Here is a 15,714-nt window from a genome sequence, read left to right on the forward strand (position 1 = left end):
AATACGTAAAACGTAAAGTTGGGTCATGCATCATGGTGAATGTTCATGCTATCAGGGCTTACAAAATATCGAGTTAAAAACCGTTGTTTGGAAAGAACCTGATTGCGTGATGATATGGATGAACTGGTTTGATGCAGAAAAAAAATCTCCAACGTCAGATTCCTAAGCGCAGCGGTAGGAGCGTGCTGATAACGTGTTGTGGTCTATTTTTATCTGACAGAGAGACTAGGGCCGGCGGCAGAGAAAGAGAGGAGAGATGTGTGTTTGTAGAATTGTAGGGGAATGTATATGTTGTTATCCCTCCTACATTGTGCCTTTATTTATAGTAGTAAAGGGAGAGAATATATTCCTTCTCCTCCAAGTAATACAAGTTGTAATAGGAAATGATAACTAAAATCAAATCTAATCTAGGATTTACACAATCATACTTATTCTAGGAATGTTTACAACATCACTTAATTTTTTGTTTTTGTTTTTAAAGTTAAAGCAGAGCAGCAAGAGAGTGAGAGATAACGTAAGAGTGAGGAGAGAGAGTATTATTTTTTTATTTTTTAAAATAGATATGTTAAAATTACCTATAAGTGGGGTTTGAATTAAAAATAACAAAATTTTGTTTTGTAAAATTACGTTATTGCCTTTAACGTTTTTATTGTAATAATAATTTTTTCATCTTCTTTTAATTGACAAAGATAATTCTATTAATATGTAGTTTAGTTAAGATAAACAAAAAACCTTTTTGGCATAAGTGATGTTCCAACAAAGTTTATTATTATTTTTCTTTTTTTTCTTTCCGTTTTTCTTCTTATTTTTTTTGCTAATTTTCCTGGTTCGTTTAATTTTTTTTACAAAAATACCCTGTGACACCTTGTGACTTTAAAGTAAAGTTCTGGCTTCCTAATGACAAAAATAACTTTTTTAACAAACGATATTATTTGTACTAAGAGAAAGGGTGAGCTAAGCCTTACAATGACCTAGCAATAATGTGGTTCAAATTCACCTTTAGCGATAATTGAAACTAAAAATTAGAAGTGAAAATGAATACTATTAGACCAGAATATTAAGTGGTAACAGTGAAGATAAATTAGTAATATTATTATTTTTATGTACAAACCTAGTAGAAAGAAACTCATTAACTTCCCGAACATTTTTCAGAGTATTCTCTCTTTCCAATTTTATAGAATTACATTTTTTTTTTTTGAGATGGTGCTAGGAAACCACCTAGTAAAAAGAAACTTATTTTCGTTGACTCATTTGACTCTCCGACGATTTTACAGAGTTTTTTTCTTTCAAATTTTATAGAATTATATATTTTTAATAATGTTAAGGAAATCAAAAATTTAAATCAAATTTACAAGTTAAATAATATTTCACCAATTAAAAACATCACGTTAATCGACATTCAATGAATAATCTAATCTCTACTAATTAATAAAACTTTTTTTGTCAACCAAAAGAGGGTGAAAAGACAAATTTGTCACATCCTGGCCCGGGTCCACCACTTTCCGGGCCCGTTCCACCATCGTAGTACGATATTGTCTGCTCTGGGCTTACCATTCCCTCACGGTTTTGTTTTTGGGAACTCACGAGCAACTTTCTAGTGGGTCATCCATCCTGAGAGTGCTCTGACCTCCTTCTCGCTTAACTTCAGAGTTCCTATGGAAACCGAAGCTAGTGAGCTCCCAAAAAGCCTCGTGCTAGGTAGAGATGAGAATATACATTTAAAGATCACTCCCCTGGGCGATGTGGGATGTTACAATCGACCCCCTTAGGGGCCTGACGTCCTCGTTGACACACTTCCGGCCAGAGATTGGCTCTGAAACCATTTGTCACATCCCGGCCCGGGTCCACCACTTCACGGACCCGTTCCACCACCGTAGCATGATATTGTCCGCTTTGGGCTTACCATTCCCTCACGATTTTGTTTTTGGAAACTCACGAGCAACTTCCCAGTGGGTCACCCATCCTGGGAGTGCTCTAGCCTCCTTCTCGCTTAATTTCAGAGTTCATACGGAACTCGAAGCCAGTGAGCTCCCAAAAGGTCTCATGCTAGGTAGGGATGAGAATATACATTTAAGGATCACTCTCCTGGGCGAAGTGGGATATTACAAATTAGTCTTCTATCACAAAAAAAAAATGATGGTCAATAATGTAATTTCACAAGTCCAAATTTTACTTTTTTTTATTGAAGTTTCACCTACGAGTGATGTTAAAATACCTCTAATATTTATATAAAAAAAACCAAAAAAAAAAAAACCTCCCACTCCTCCACGTTCTCTCTCTCTCTTCCTCTTTCTCCTTCTCATTTTCTAAAAAAAAATGTGTTCAAATACACAAAATGTGTAGGCAAATACTAGCCATCTATAACTACAACTTAATTTATAAATTTAACTTAAAAAATTTAGTTTTCTTAAAATTACATTTTTTTTTTGTTGTTTTAATATTTCATTAAAACAAACAAAAAAATCACAACGGAAACGAAACAAGCCCCCAAAAACAGAGATTAGGCCCAAACAGAAACAAAGCTCAAAGAAGAAGAAAACCCTAGCAGCAGAGAAACTGTTGAAGTCGTCGTCCCCATCGCCGCACTGCTGAGCCAAACGGATGAACGGCCGCAGGGATCCAGAAGAAGATAAGGTCAAGCAAAAAACCTCCCAACACAGAACCTCCAACAGATGCACGAGATAAACCAAAAGACAGCCCAAAAAGTGCAGGACACGAATGCTCCATCATCCTCCACGAACCCAACATCGCCGCACCGGTGAGCCAAACAGAATCATATCTTTGGGTACAATTTTTCCAGCCAATCGTTTAACTCCCAACTCCAAAAGCTGACGCTCAATCGGCCATTTCAGCTTTTACGTTGCATTAGGCGAGTCGGTAGCTGACCATCTGCTGTGGATATTGTCCCTGTCAGATGTCAATGGCTGCTCCTTCCTCTTCCTCATTGAAATACAACGTCTTCCTGAATTTCAGAGGCGTAGACACTCGCAAGATCTTCGTCGGCCATCTCTACAGAGCTCTGGATCAGAAATTAATCACCTTCATCGACGCCGAAGAGATCAGAAAAGGCGACGATCTTTTGCAGCTCCTCTCAGCTATCGAAGAGTCGAGGATTTCGATCGTGGTTTTCTCCCAGAACTACGCTTCTTCGACGTGGTGCTTGAAAGAACTGGTCAAAATCCTGGCGTGCATGGACGCAAAGAAGCAGATAGTGGTGCCGATTTTCTACGAAGTTGATCCATCTGAAGTTCGTAAGCAAAAGAAAATTTTTGCAGAAGCTTTTGCTCAACACGAACGCGAATCGAACGCCGACATGGAAGAGGTGGAGAGCTGGAGGTCCGCGGTAACCAGAGCTGCCAATTTATCCGGCTGGGATTCGCGAAAATACGAGTAATTACTGTTCGATTATATTCTTAATTACTTATGAATTGAGATTTTTATAGCATTTAGTTTAATTCGGTGCTGTTTTTCGTATTACACAGGGATGATGCCAAGCTTATTGAGGAAATTGTGGATGACATATATAAGAGATATATCCAAGTCTCGCCAAGCAAAGATAATGGCTTGGTTGGAATGGATTACCACATAGATGCAGTGAATTCACTATTACGTCCTGGGGTGGATGATGTTTTCACTGTTGGAATATGGGGTATGGGAGGTATAGGCAAAACCACCATCGCTCGCGCTGTTTATGATGGAATCGCATGTCAATTTGAAGCTTGCTGCTTTCTCGAAAATGTCAAGGAAGGCTTCTCGAAGAATGGTGCAGTACATATGCAAGAAATGCTTCTTTCTAGAATCTTGAAGCAGGAAAAGGTGCAGAGTTTAGGCACGTTGGAAAGGCTACAAAGGCTACAAAGGAAAAAAGTTTTCATTGTTCTTGATGACGTTGATGAATTATCCCAAATCGAAGCCTTACTTGGAAAGCAGCATTCATTTGGTGGTGGAAGTCGGGTCATTATAACAACTAGAGATAAACAATTATTAAGTGGAGCTGGTGCTGTATATAAGCCCGAGAACTTAAGTGAGCCAGAAGCTCTTAAACTCTTCTACCAGTATGCCTTCAGAACAATCCAACCCACCCGAAATTATGGTCAGCTCTCAAGGCGTGCCATACAATATGCCCAAGGTCTGCCTTTAGCACTCAAAGTGTTGGGAGCTTTTCTTGATAACAAAACTGTGCCCGAGTGGGAAGATGAGTTGGAAAAAATAAGGAAAATCCCGCAAAAGGGAATTCATAATGTGCTTAAAACGAGCTTTGATGGACTAGATGAGTCAGACAAGGACATCTTTCTAGATATTGCATGTTTCTTGAAAGGAATGGATATAGACAGTGCAAAAAAAAGTCTGGACAGTTGTGGCTTATATCCCCATCGTGGAATAAGAGTTCTAATCGACCGAGCTCTCATATCTGTGTCAAAGTGGGGGGAACTGGTGATGCATGATTTACTAGAGGAAATGGGTCGGGAAATCGTTCGCCAAGAATGTATCAAAGAGCCTGGGAGAAGAAGTAGGTTGTGGAGTTATGAAGATGTTCGTCATGTGCTGACTCAAAAAACAGTGAGATATCTTTCTCTTATGCAATGTTTCGTAGAAAGCTTCAGCTTTCGACGAAAATCTATTTTATAGCAAACATGCATTGTTTATAATATTCAATAAGGTTCTTTGTGTTTTCCTTCACTTTAATTTACATTGTTGGTTTATCCAGGCTACAGAAGCAATTGAAGGCATAATCCTGGATTCAGCAATCTTTAAAGAGAGATGCTCAAATACTGAAGCATTTGTTAGTATGACAAAACTAAGACTGCTCATGATACGTGATGGTTACTTTGACGAATATGGGTTTGTATCCGAGGATTCATTTGACAGTCAAACTTCAACTGAAGCAGAAGATGAGCTTGCATTCGGGGATTCATTTGACAATCGAGCTCCACATGATTGCTTCATAAAACACTGGATTGCGGACTTAAAGTTCCAAAGTTCTCAGTTGAGGTGTCTCATCTGGCGTGGTTGCCCCCTCAAGTCTTGGCCATCCAACTTCCAGTTCAAGAATCTTGTAAACCTTGACATGAGCAATAGTCGCATCGAACAACTTTGGACAGGAGCTGAGGTACGATTTTTCATTTACGTAAATATATTTATTTTCAATGTTTAGGTTCTGAGATGTGTTGTGCATGTTTTCCTGTACTTTTTAACAGCCTCTGGAAAAGTTGAAATTCATCAATTTAAGTTATTGTGAAAGCCTTAAGAAAACCCCCGACTTCACAAAGGCTACAAGTCTTAAGGAACTAAATCTCAAAGGTTGTACAGAGTTATATGAGGTTGACCCATCCATTTCAGCTCTGAAAAACCTTGCTATATTGAATCTAGGAGACTGTGAAAATCTTAAGAGCCTTCCGGGCATCATTCGTATGGGATCTCTTCAAACCCTTGATCTTTCTGGTTGCTCAAACCTTGAGAAGTTTCCTGAGATTTCGGAAGTTATGGAGGAGCTGTCAGAGCTTTATTTAGTTGGGACTGCAATTAAAGAACTGCCTTCTTCAATTAATAAACTCACAGGCCTCACTGTTTTGGACCTATCTCAGTGTCGAGAACTCAAGAGCCTGCCGAGCAGCATTCATATGGGATCTCTTCAAACCCTTAAACTTTCTGGTTGCTCAAACATTGAGAAGTTTCCAGATATTTCAGATGTTATGGGGAATCTATCAAAGTTATATTTAGATAGCACTGCCATTAAAGAACTGCCTTCGTCAATTAATAAACTCACGGGCCTTACTTTTTTGGACCTAAGAGGCTGTGAAAATCTTAAGAGCCTTCCGGGCATCAATCATATGGGATCTCTTCAAACCCTTAATCTTTCTGGTTGCTCAAACCTTGAGAAGTTTCCTGAGATTTCGGAAGTTATGGAGGAGCTGTCAGAGCTTTATTTAGTTGGGACTGCAATTGAAGAACTGCCTTCTTCAATTAATAAACTCACGGGCCTTACTCTCTTGGACCTAAGACGCTGTGAAGAACTGAAGAGCCTGCCGAGCAGCATTCATATGGGATCTCTTCAAACTCTTAATCTTTCAGGTTGCTCAATGCTTGAGAAGTTTCCAGATATTTCAGATGTTATGAAGAAACTATCAAGGTTATATTTAGACAAGACTGCAATTAAAGAACTGCCTTCGTCAATTAATAAACTCACAGGCCTCACTGTTTTGGACCTATCTCGGTGTCGAGAACTCAAGAGCCTGCCGAGCAGCATTCATATGGGATCTCTTCAAACCCTTAATCTTTCTGGTTGCTCAAACCTGGAGCAGTTTCCAGATATTTCAGGTGTTATGGAGAAGCTATCAGAGCTTTATTTAAACGAGACTGCAATTAAAGAACTGCCTTCGTCAATTAATAAACTCACAGGCCTCACTGTTTTGGACCTATCTCGGTGTCGAGAACTCAAGAGCCTGCCGAGCAGCATTCATATGGGATCTCTTCAAACCCTTAATCTTTCTGGTTGCTCAAACCTGGAGCAGTTTCCAGATATTTCGGGTGTTATGGAGAAGCTATCAGAGCTTTATTTAGACGAGACTGCAATTAAAGAACTGCCTTCGTCAATTAATAAACTCACGAGCCTTACTATTTTGGTCCTAAGAGGCTGTCGAGAACTCAAGAGCATGCCAAGCAGCATTCATATGGGATCTCTTCAAACCCTTAAACTTTCTGGTTGCTCAAACATTGAGAAGTTTCCAGATATTTCAGATGTTATGGGGAATCTATCAAAGTTATATTTAGATAGCACTGCCATTAAAGAACTGCCTTCGTCAATTAATAAACTCACGGGCCTTACTTTTTTGGACCTAAGAGGCTGTGAAAATCTTAAGAGCCTTCCGGGCATCAATCATATGGGATCTCTTCAAACCCTTAATCTTTCTGGTTGCTCAAACCTTGAGAAGTTTCCTGAGATTTCGGAAGTTATGGAGGAGCTGTCAGAGCTTTATTTAGTTGGGACTGCAATTGAAGAACTGCCTTCTTCAATTAATAAACTCACGGGCCTTACTCTCTTGGACCTAAGACGCTGTGAAGAACTGAAGAGCCTGCCGAGCAGCATTCATATGGGATCTCTTCAAACTCTTAATCTTTCAGGTTGCTCAATGCTTGAGAAGTTTCCAGATATTTCAGATGTTATGAAGAAACTATCAAGGTTATATTTAGACAAGACTGCAATTAAAGAACTGCCTTCGTCAATTAATAAACTCACAGGCCTCACTGTTTTGGACCTATCTCGGTGTCGAGAACTCAAGAGCCTGCCGAGCAGCATTCATATGGGATCTCTTCAAACCCTTAATCTTTCTGGTTGCTCAAACCTGGAGCAGTTTCCAGATATTTCAGGTGTTATGGAGAAGCTATCAGAGCTTTATTTAAACGAGACTGCAATTAAAGAACTGCCTTCGTCAATTAATAAACTCACAGGCCTCACTGTTTTGGACCTATCTCGGTGTCGAGAACTCAAGAGCCTGCCGAGCAGCATTCATATGGGATCTCTTCAAACCCTTAATCTTTCTGGTTGCTCAAACCTGGAGCAGTTTCCAGATATTTCGGGTGTTATGGAGAAGCTATCAGAGCTTTATTTAGACGAGACTGCAATTAAAGAACTGCCTTCGTCAATTAATAAACTCACGAGCCTTACTATTTTGGTCCTAAGAGGCTGTCGAGAACTCAAGAGCATGCCAAGCAGCATTCATATGGGATCTCTTCAAACCCTTAATCTTTCTGGTTGCTCAAACCTGGAGCAGTTTCCAGATATTTCAGGTGTTATGGAGAAGCTATCAGAGCTTTATTTAGACGAGACTGCAATTAAAGAACTGCCTTCGTCAATTAATAAACTCACAGGCCTCACTGTTTTGGACCTATCTCGGTGTCGAGAACTCAAGAGCCTGCCGAGCAGCATTCATATGGGATCTCTTCAAACCCTTAAACTTTTTGGTTGCTCAAACTTTGAGAAGTTTCCAGATATTTCAGATGTTATGGGGAAGCTATCAAAGCTTTATTTAGGTGGGACTGCCATTAAAGAACTGCATTCGTCAATTAATAAACTCACGGGCCTTACTGTTTTGAACCTAAGAGGCTGTCGAGAACTCAAGAGCCTGCCGAGCAGCATTCATGTAGGATCTCTTCAAACCATTATTCTTTCGGGCTGCTCAATGCTTGAGAAGTTTCCAGATATTTCAGATGTTATGGAGAAGCTATCAGAGCTTCATTTAGATGGGACTGCTATTAAAGAACTGCATTCATCAATTAATAAACTCACGGGCCTTACTATTTTGAACCTAAGAGGCTGTCAAGAACTCAAGAGCCTGCAGAGCAGTATTCATATCGGATCTCTTCAAACCCTTAATCTTTCTGGTTGCTCAAACCTTGAGAAGTTTCCAGAGATTTCAGATGCTATGGAGAATCTATCAGAGTTATATTTAGATGGGACTGCCATTAAAGAACTGCCTTCATCAATTAATAAACTCACGGGCCTTACTGATTTGAACCTATCTTGGTGTCAAGAACTCAAAGAGCCTGCCGAGCAGCATTCATATGGGATCTCTTCAAACCCTTATTCTTTCGGGTTGCTCAATGCTTGAGAAGTTTCCAGATATTTCAGATGTTATGGAGAATCTATCAGAGTTATATTTAGATGGGACTGCCATTAAAGAACTGCCTTCGTCAATTACTAAACTCACGGGCCTTACTGTTTTGAACCTATCTGGGTGTCAAGAACTCAAGAGCCTGCCGAGTAGCATTCATATGGGATCTCTTCGAACCCTTATTCTTTCGGGTTGCTCAATGCTTGAGAAGTTTCCAGATATTTCAGATGTTGTGGAGAAGCTATCAAGGTTATATTTAGATGGGACTGCCATTCAAGAACTGCCTTCGTCAATTAATAAACTCACGGGCCTTACTGTTTTGGACCTATCTGGGTGTCAAGAACTCAAGAGCCTGCCGAGCAGCATTCATATGGGATCTCTTCAAACCCTTAATCTTTCTGGTTGCTCAAAACTTTGAGAAGTTTCCAGACATTTCAGATGTTATGGAGAAGCTATCAAAGTTATATTTAGATGGGACTGCAATTAAAGAACTGCCTTCTTCAATTAGAAATCTTCCAGGTCTTGTTACGTTGAACGTAAGAGATTTTAGAAAACTCAAGTCTCCCAAGCAGCATTTGTGATCTCAAGGCCCTTCACTATCTTAGTCTTTCTGGTTGCCCAAAGTTTGAGGTGTTGGAATTATTGGGTATTGCTCATTTATCATTATTGAGTACATTAGAACTCTGCAGAAACAATTTTGAGAGCTTGCCTGCGGAAATGAATTGGCTTCATTGGTTAACAAGTCTCAAATTGGAAGGTTGCAAGGGACTGAAATCAATACCAGAGATTTCATCAACTATAAGGTTCATAGATGCCCATGATTGCACGGCTTTGGTATCTGTTTCAAGACCAAGCAAGTTTTTTCCGAAGAATCTTTACTTGACATTTTCAAACTGCTTCCAGCTGGTGCAAAATCTATTTGAAGATGTTGTGGAAGCTCATCAGGTCTCTCTCTCTCTCTCTCTACGTGCAAAAGTATGAAACATATCTAATGCAAGTCCAGTTTACCTTTGTTTTCATTCTGCAGGGTAATCCGCAACCTCTTTCCTTGTTTATGTATCTTCCTGGAAGTAAACTTTCAGATTGGTTCAGCCATCAGTGTAGCAGATCTTCCGTAACTGTGCATCTACCACCAGTCTTGGATCATAAGATTTTAGGATTCGCTGTGTGCGGTGTTACTAAGTTCAAGTATGCACATTATGCATCTGATCTATCTGCTCTGTGTTTTTGTACCTTCAAAGGAGAGCATGCATGGCGAGCGCGGTTTCTGCTTTGATTTGCTTGATTTGAGCATCACAAGAGGCAGGTTACTTGAGTCAGATTATGTGATTCTGGGGCACCAGTTCAGCAGCATCGCGTCAGAAGGAGTGGAGTTCGTCTCTTTTATGCCAACTGTGAGGAGGTGCATAATCTCTTTTATGCCAATTGTGAGAGGAAGCTAATTGTAAGCCCGTGTGGTCCCTTTTATCCCAAATTTGAGGTGGTGCGTTATTGAAGCATGATACAGCCGGATCAATTCCACTTTCAAGAACAACACTATCATCATGAGAATTCTGAAGCCGAACTTCGTGCTTTTGGCAAATCAATGGTAAGAGTTGCACATTCTGAGAGGAACCGTGAAGGGTGTTGCTATAACGAGGGTGAACAAAATGGAAGTGATACCTCTGACGCAGAGGATTTGTATTCTAAAAGATTGGTACTTCCTGATGGGGCAAAGGAAAACTGAAGAGAACAATCCCTCTGTGTTGGATTTGATGGCTCAGTCCTGTTGGGTCTCAACACTTTCTACGCGGACCTAAAACCAAACTGTTGTGGCTCTTTAGTTGGCATATGCGGATCCCATGCTAGGTCTCTTTAGTGCTCGTATTTAAAGCCTCGCATTGTGTCGAATTTGGATGAGACGGTGGGAAATGTGAATACAAGCAGCTGCACTAGTGTAAAGGAAAGAGAAGAGCCGACACCCAATGGAAGAGAGAAGTAAAATGGGGAGCTGCTGCGTTTAAGGTTCTGTAAGAGTGAAACCAATTAGCGATTGTTGTAGTTGTAGAGAAACAAATATTTTGTTTGTAATTCGTTTTTTCCCTCTTCTATTTGTGAGTGTATCTGGGTGTATTTTGGGTTTGAGTTTGAGAGTACTCTTTGTAATCTCCTTTTCCTTTTGTTTATTAGTGAAACTTCCTTGCTGTCCCCGAACTGGATGTAGGTTTACGCCGAACCAGTATAAATCTTTGTGTCATTTTAATTGTTTGTTTTGTCATATTTTTCCGTATTAGTTTATTGGTTTCAAGTTAGTGTTTCCCGCACAACACATTGAACCCCGAGCTTGTTGTATTTGGAAGTGCCAATTCAGATAATGTGAGTCGTCCAATTTGACATTGACAGAGGTTGAGATGAGCTTGTTGTAATGTTAATTCAAAATTAGAACAAGAGAAATGGCTCGATGTGCTGAAATTGAAAAATTCAAGGGGTGTGATATCCACACATCCTATTTTACTTCTCACACATTCTTTTAATTTTCGACTGTCGGATCGGATGAATTGAAGAAGATCAACGGACAGAAATTATCAAGGGGTGTGCGAGAAGTAAAATGAAGTGTGCTATCATGAAAACAAGATTAATTAGAATAATTAAGTTTTTAATTGCTCAATTCTGTTCCATACGAACTTAGAATATCACTTTGTAGAGCTGTAATAACTTTGCAGCCACAAGACATAAATACCAAGTACCCTTAATTGCTCTTCCGGACGTTTCTGGTTCGTGTTGACATAAACAATAGATTTTTTAGTGTGCTTGACATACGGCTCAGTACACCAAATTTAATAATAATTGGTTGGAAACTTAAAAAAAAAAATTATAATGAATTGTATCATTAATTCTTGGTGTACCAAATAATTTGCCGGCCGCACGAAAAAACTTCTCGACATGAATACAACCCAAAGGCGTCACTATTAGCTACTACTAAGAATACAAAGTTTACATGAAAGAAAAAGGTTAAACTATCATTTCACGTTCAACTTAAATAATTACACACGAGTTATCTAGTTACACAATTGTGTAAGCGTGCTAAAATGTACGTCACTTTCAAATTAGGTGGGTTGGATGGGAACACAAACTCTTATTAACCACGATAAATGGGTCAGCACGATTATGCCCAACCCAAACAAACTTATTTTTTGTCCTTTTCAAGTCGGATTATCGAATCTGTCTAAAATTGTTACCTCTACTCTTTCTTGGCACACCCAAATTCAAACAAAAACAATGAAAGGTACATCCGAACAAAAATACAATAAAAGGTACATCATACAACTCTCATATTTTTAATAGAAAACGCGCATTATCCTCGTCATACATATGAAAGATTTCAGAGTAGTACCATTAATAATGTGACAGTAGTTTAGAAGCCAAACGATGCTATTAGACATGACACATATGTGAGAAGCTGACACTTACCTCGAGGATATTTCCAATCACTCTAACTCATTTTTCATATGAATAGCGAGATCGGAATATATTTCCGATTTACAAAGAAGTTATTGGGTTGGGTATGCAGATGAAGATTCAACATAGTTGAACGATATCGCGTAGTGTAGAATATCATTTTTTTGTTTGTTTGGTTACACTAGGTGTATTTGCCTTTTTATTTCAATAAAATTTCACCTCGCACAATCGAGGGTTCTTTAACAAAAAGGAAAAGTATAGATGGTATAGAATATCATTTATACTAAAAAAAACATATTCATACAAATTATACTCATGAGATTTGCAGTTGGCGCTTTACTACAGTGACGAAAAATAATAATGCATATACACTTTGATGCCAATTCGATCCTTATGGATTTGTTGTGAATTCAATCCTTACAGATTTTCCTCTTCTTTAATAACTAATTACCTAAACCACCAACGTTGCTCTACCGTAAAAATTAATAATAAATAAAAGGAAAGGGTCATTTAAGATTTGCTGAGTTTCAAAACCAGATTAGTGTACTTTACGTAATGATCTAATTTGCATTGGCTCATTGACTTCGTGTCGGTCAGACCATTTTCCGGTGATCCAATTGTAGTTCAGTTGAGTTAGCAGCTCAATCATAAGCGAATCGTCGAGGCTTTCGATCGTGGTTTTCTCCCAGAACTACGCTTATTCGACGGGGTGCTTGAAAGAACTGGTCAAAATCCTGGCGTGCATGGACGCAAAGAAGCAGACAGTGGTGCCGATTTTCTACCAAGTTGATCCATCTGAAGTTCGTAAGCTCAAGATAAGTTTTGCAGAAGCTTTTTCCTCAAAACGAACGCGAATCGAATGCCGAAATGAAAGAGGTGGAGAGCTGGAGGTCCGCGCTAACCAGAGCCGCCAATTTATCCGCTGGGATTCGCGAAAATACGAGTAATTTGGATCAATACCGCCATGAGCAGCTTATGCTGCTGAATTCAAATCACGATGGCTTCACCCATACAAACTAAACTCATGAAATGGGATTTTCTTTTGACGGAAAAAAAAAAATAATAATAATAATGTTTGCGGGCCGTGGGCCTATTTGGACTCATTCTGATGGGCCTTTTAAAAATTTAAAACCGGGCTAGTCCAATTCGTATTTGAATTTTCCAATACGTTGAAGAATTATTTTAGGATAGTGTTATCCAGATACTTATCTTTTTCTTTCACACATTTTTTTATTTATTTTTGGCAGTCGAATCAAATAATTTGAAGAAGATCAAATGAAAAAATTAATAAGAATATGTGAGAGGGAAAAAAATATGTGTGAATAGATCTACCCTTATTTTATTACTAGCCTTTTTCTTTTGCATTTGGTTTTTTTTTTTGGATACTTTATTGTTTTTTTTTTAAATTGGCTTAATTTTATATTTAGAATAAATTCAACATAAAAAGTCATTAACTTCTCAGTAAGAAGCGGTTATTTCTTTTCAATTTTTTAATTACTACACTTTTATTTAAAATTTACTAGAATATAGCCATGCACAAAGGGTGTGTGAATATTTTTTTTGTTTTTAAAATTAAAGGAGAGCATAAGAGAGCAAAAGAGTGAGAGAGAATGTGAGAGTGGGAAGGGAGGATTATTATTATTTTTTTTAAATTAAAGGCGCCGGCATCCCACGTGTCGCGAGTACACCAGTAATCGTCTTCCTCGCGAAGGTCATAATTTTGCTTATTTTCATCCTAACTTCCAAGGCTAATTTCTAACTCAATACTTAAACCAAATTCAATGATTCAAAAGCCAACTAGAAACTAGGAATGTGGGGAAAAGGTTTATACTACTTCGGGGTCCAATCGTGGCCTGAGTTGAACGGGGAAACGACCTAAAAGTGGCCCGATGGTCACGGCCAAACTTTCCAGAATTTTGGAAATTTCTTCCCAACTTTCATAGCTAGTTTCTAATTCAATTCTTAACCAAACTTGATGATTGAAAATCCATAATGAAGTTAGAAATCTAGAGAAGAGAGTCATACCCTTAGGAGGCCCAGCGAAGATCATAATTGGCCGGCAAATTGGTCTGAAAATGGTCAAATGGCCACGAGTCTTGTTTTCTAGAAATCTGGGAAATTTTTCCTAGGTTGCTTCCAAATTACGGTGGTGCTATGGCGAAGCTCACCAAAGAGAGTTGGAGATGAGAAAGTTATGGTGGTGCTATGGCGAAGCTCGCCAAAGAAGGCAGTAGGTGGTGACGTTTTTTGTTGAACTGGCAGAGAGAGAGAGTTGACAGAGATGAGAGAGAAGACACGAGAAAGTTCTCGAGGGAGAGATCACAAAGGGGAAAAGAAAAGGGCACCAGAAATAAGGTGCCACGTGTCAGTCATGTGGTGTCCAAAGTGGAGAAATATCTCCATTTGTGAACTTACCAAAATACCCTTACATTTGAATTCCACAATATCCCCGTTGTTGCTCCAAATTCAAATCCGCTTATACCCACGCGTTCGTATCGTCGAGTACTACCCAATTACGCTAAAAAAAAATCATACGTTTCTCTAGACGATGATTAACTGAAATCAAAGTCCTGGCCTCTAGGGGCATTTTCTTCGATTCCCTCGATTAAAATAAATAAAAACATAATTTCAAGGATGGGTTGTCACACCTATCTTTCTGGTTGCTCAATGCTTGAGAAGTTTCCAAATTGTTCAGAAGTTATGGAGAAGGTATCAGGGCTTTATTTAGATAGGAATGCAATTAAAGAATTGCCTTCGTCAATTAATATACTCATAGGCCTTACTGTTTTGGATCTAAGAGGCTGTCGAGAACTCAAGATCCTGTCGAGCAGCATTCATATGAGATCTTTTCAAACCCTTAATATTTTTGGTTGCTCAATGCTTGAGAAGTTTCCAGATATTTCAGATGTTATAGAGAAGCTATCAGAGCTTCATTTATATAAGATTGCAATTAAAGAACTGCCTTCGTCAATTAATAAACTCACATGCCTTACTATATTGGACCTAAGAGGCTGTTGAGAACTCAAGAGCCTACCGAGTAACATTCATATGGGATTTCTTCAAACCCTTAATCTTTCTGGTTGCTCAAACCTTGAGAAGTTTCCTGATATTTTAGATGTTACAGAGAAGCTATCAAATCTTTATTTAGTTGGGACTGCAATTAAAGAACTGCCTTCGTCAATTAATATACTCACGGGCGTTACTGTTTTGGATCTAAGAGGCCGTCGAGAACTCAAGAGCCTACTGAGCAGTATTTATATGATCTCTTCAAACCCTTAATCTTTCTGGTTGCTCAATGCTTGAGAAGTTTCCAAATATTTCAAATGTTATGGAGAAGCTATCAGAGCTTGATTCAGATGAGACTGCAATTAAAGAACTGCATTTGTCAATTAATAAACTCACAGGCCTTACTATTTTGGACCTAAGAGGCTGTTGAGAACTCAAGAGCCTGCCGAGCAACATTCATATGGGATATCTTCAAACGCTTAATCTTTCTGGTTGCTCAAACCTTGAGAAGTTTCCAGATATTTCAGATCTTATGGAGAAGCTATCAGAGCTTTATTTAGTTGGGCCTGCAATTGAAGAACTACCTTCGTCAATTAGAAATCTTTAGGGGCTTGTTACGTTGAACTAAGCGATTGCAAAAGCCTCAAGATACATAATC

At 38.8% G+C, this 15,714-nt stretch overlaps 1 protein-coding gene across 3 annotated transcripts; it reads left to right on the plus strand.

The window, feature by feature from the left end:
- The first annotated feature begins 2,476 nt into the window (after positions 1-2,476).
- LOC139194928 (disease resistance protein RPV1-like) lies at positions 2,477-10,799 on the plus strand. 3 transcript variants are annotated; one of them, XM_070820024.1, is made up of 6 exons: positions 2,477-2,758; positions 2,853-3,390; positions 3,483-4,560; positions 4,709-5,110; positions 5,199-9,557; positions 9,640-10,799. In XM_070820024.1, exons 2-5 carry the CDS (start codon positions 2,915-2,917, stop codon positions 8,607-8,609), a joined length of 5,367 nt encoding a protein of 1,788 aa, XP_070676125.1. In that variant the 5' UTR covers positions 2,477-2,758; positions 2,853-2,914; the 3' UTR covers positions 8,610-9,557; positions 9,640-10,799. The 3 variants fall into 3 exon arrangements, with proteins under 3 accessions (XP_070676125.1, XP_070676126.1, XP_070676119.1); XM_070820025.1 differs by having other exon boundaries at positions 2,606-2,758; positions 2,915-3,390; XM_070820018.1 differs by lacking the exon at positions 2,477-2,758 and having other exon boundaries at positions 2,775-3,390; positions 5,199-10,799.
- The last annotated feature ends 4,915 nt before the right edge of the window (positions 10,800-15,714 follow it).

This window comes from Malus domestica, chromosome 01 (assembly GCF_042453785.1).
Source record: "Malus domestica chromosome 01, GDT2T_hap1".
NCBI lineage: Eukaryota > Viridiplantae > Streptophyta > Magnoliopsida > Rosales > Rosaceae > Malus > Malus domestica.

Coding starts and splice junctions, on each gene's coding strand:
- LOC139194928 (XM_070820024.1), top strand. CDS start 2,915: ATGTCAATGGCTGCTCCTTCCTCTTCCTCATTGAAATACAACGTCTTC. Junction 3,391..3,482: donor TGGGATTCGCGAAAATACGA/GTAATTACTGTT, acceptor CGTATTACACAG/GGATGATGCCAAGCTTATTG. Junction 5,111..5,198: donor AACTTTGGACAGGAGCTGAG/GTACGATTTTTC, acceptor ACTTTTTAACAG/CCTCTGGAAAAGTTGAAATT.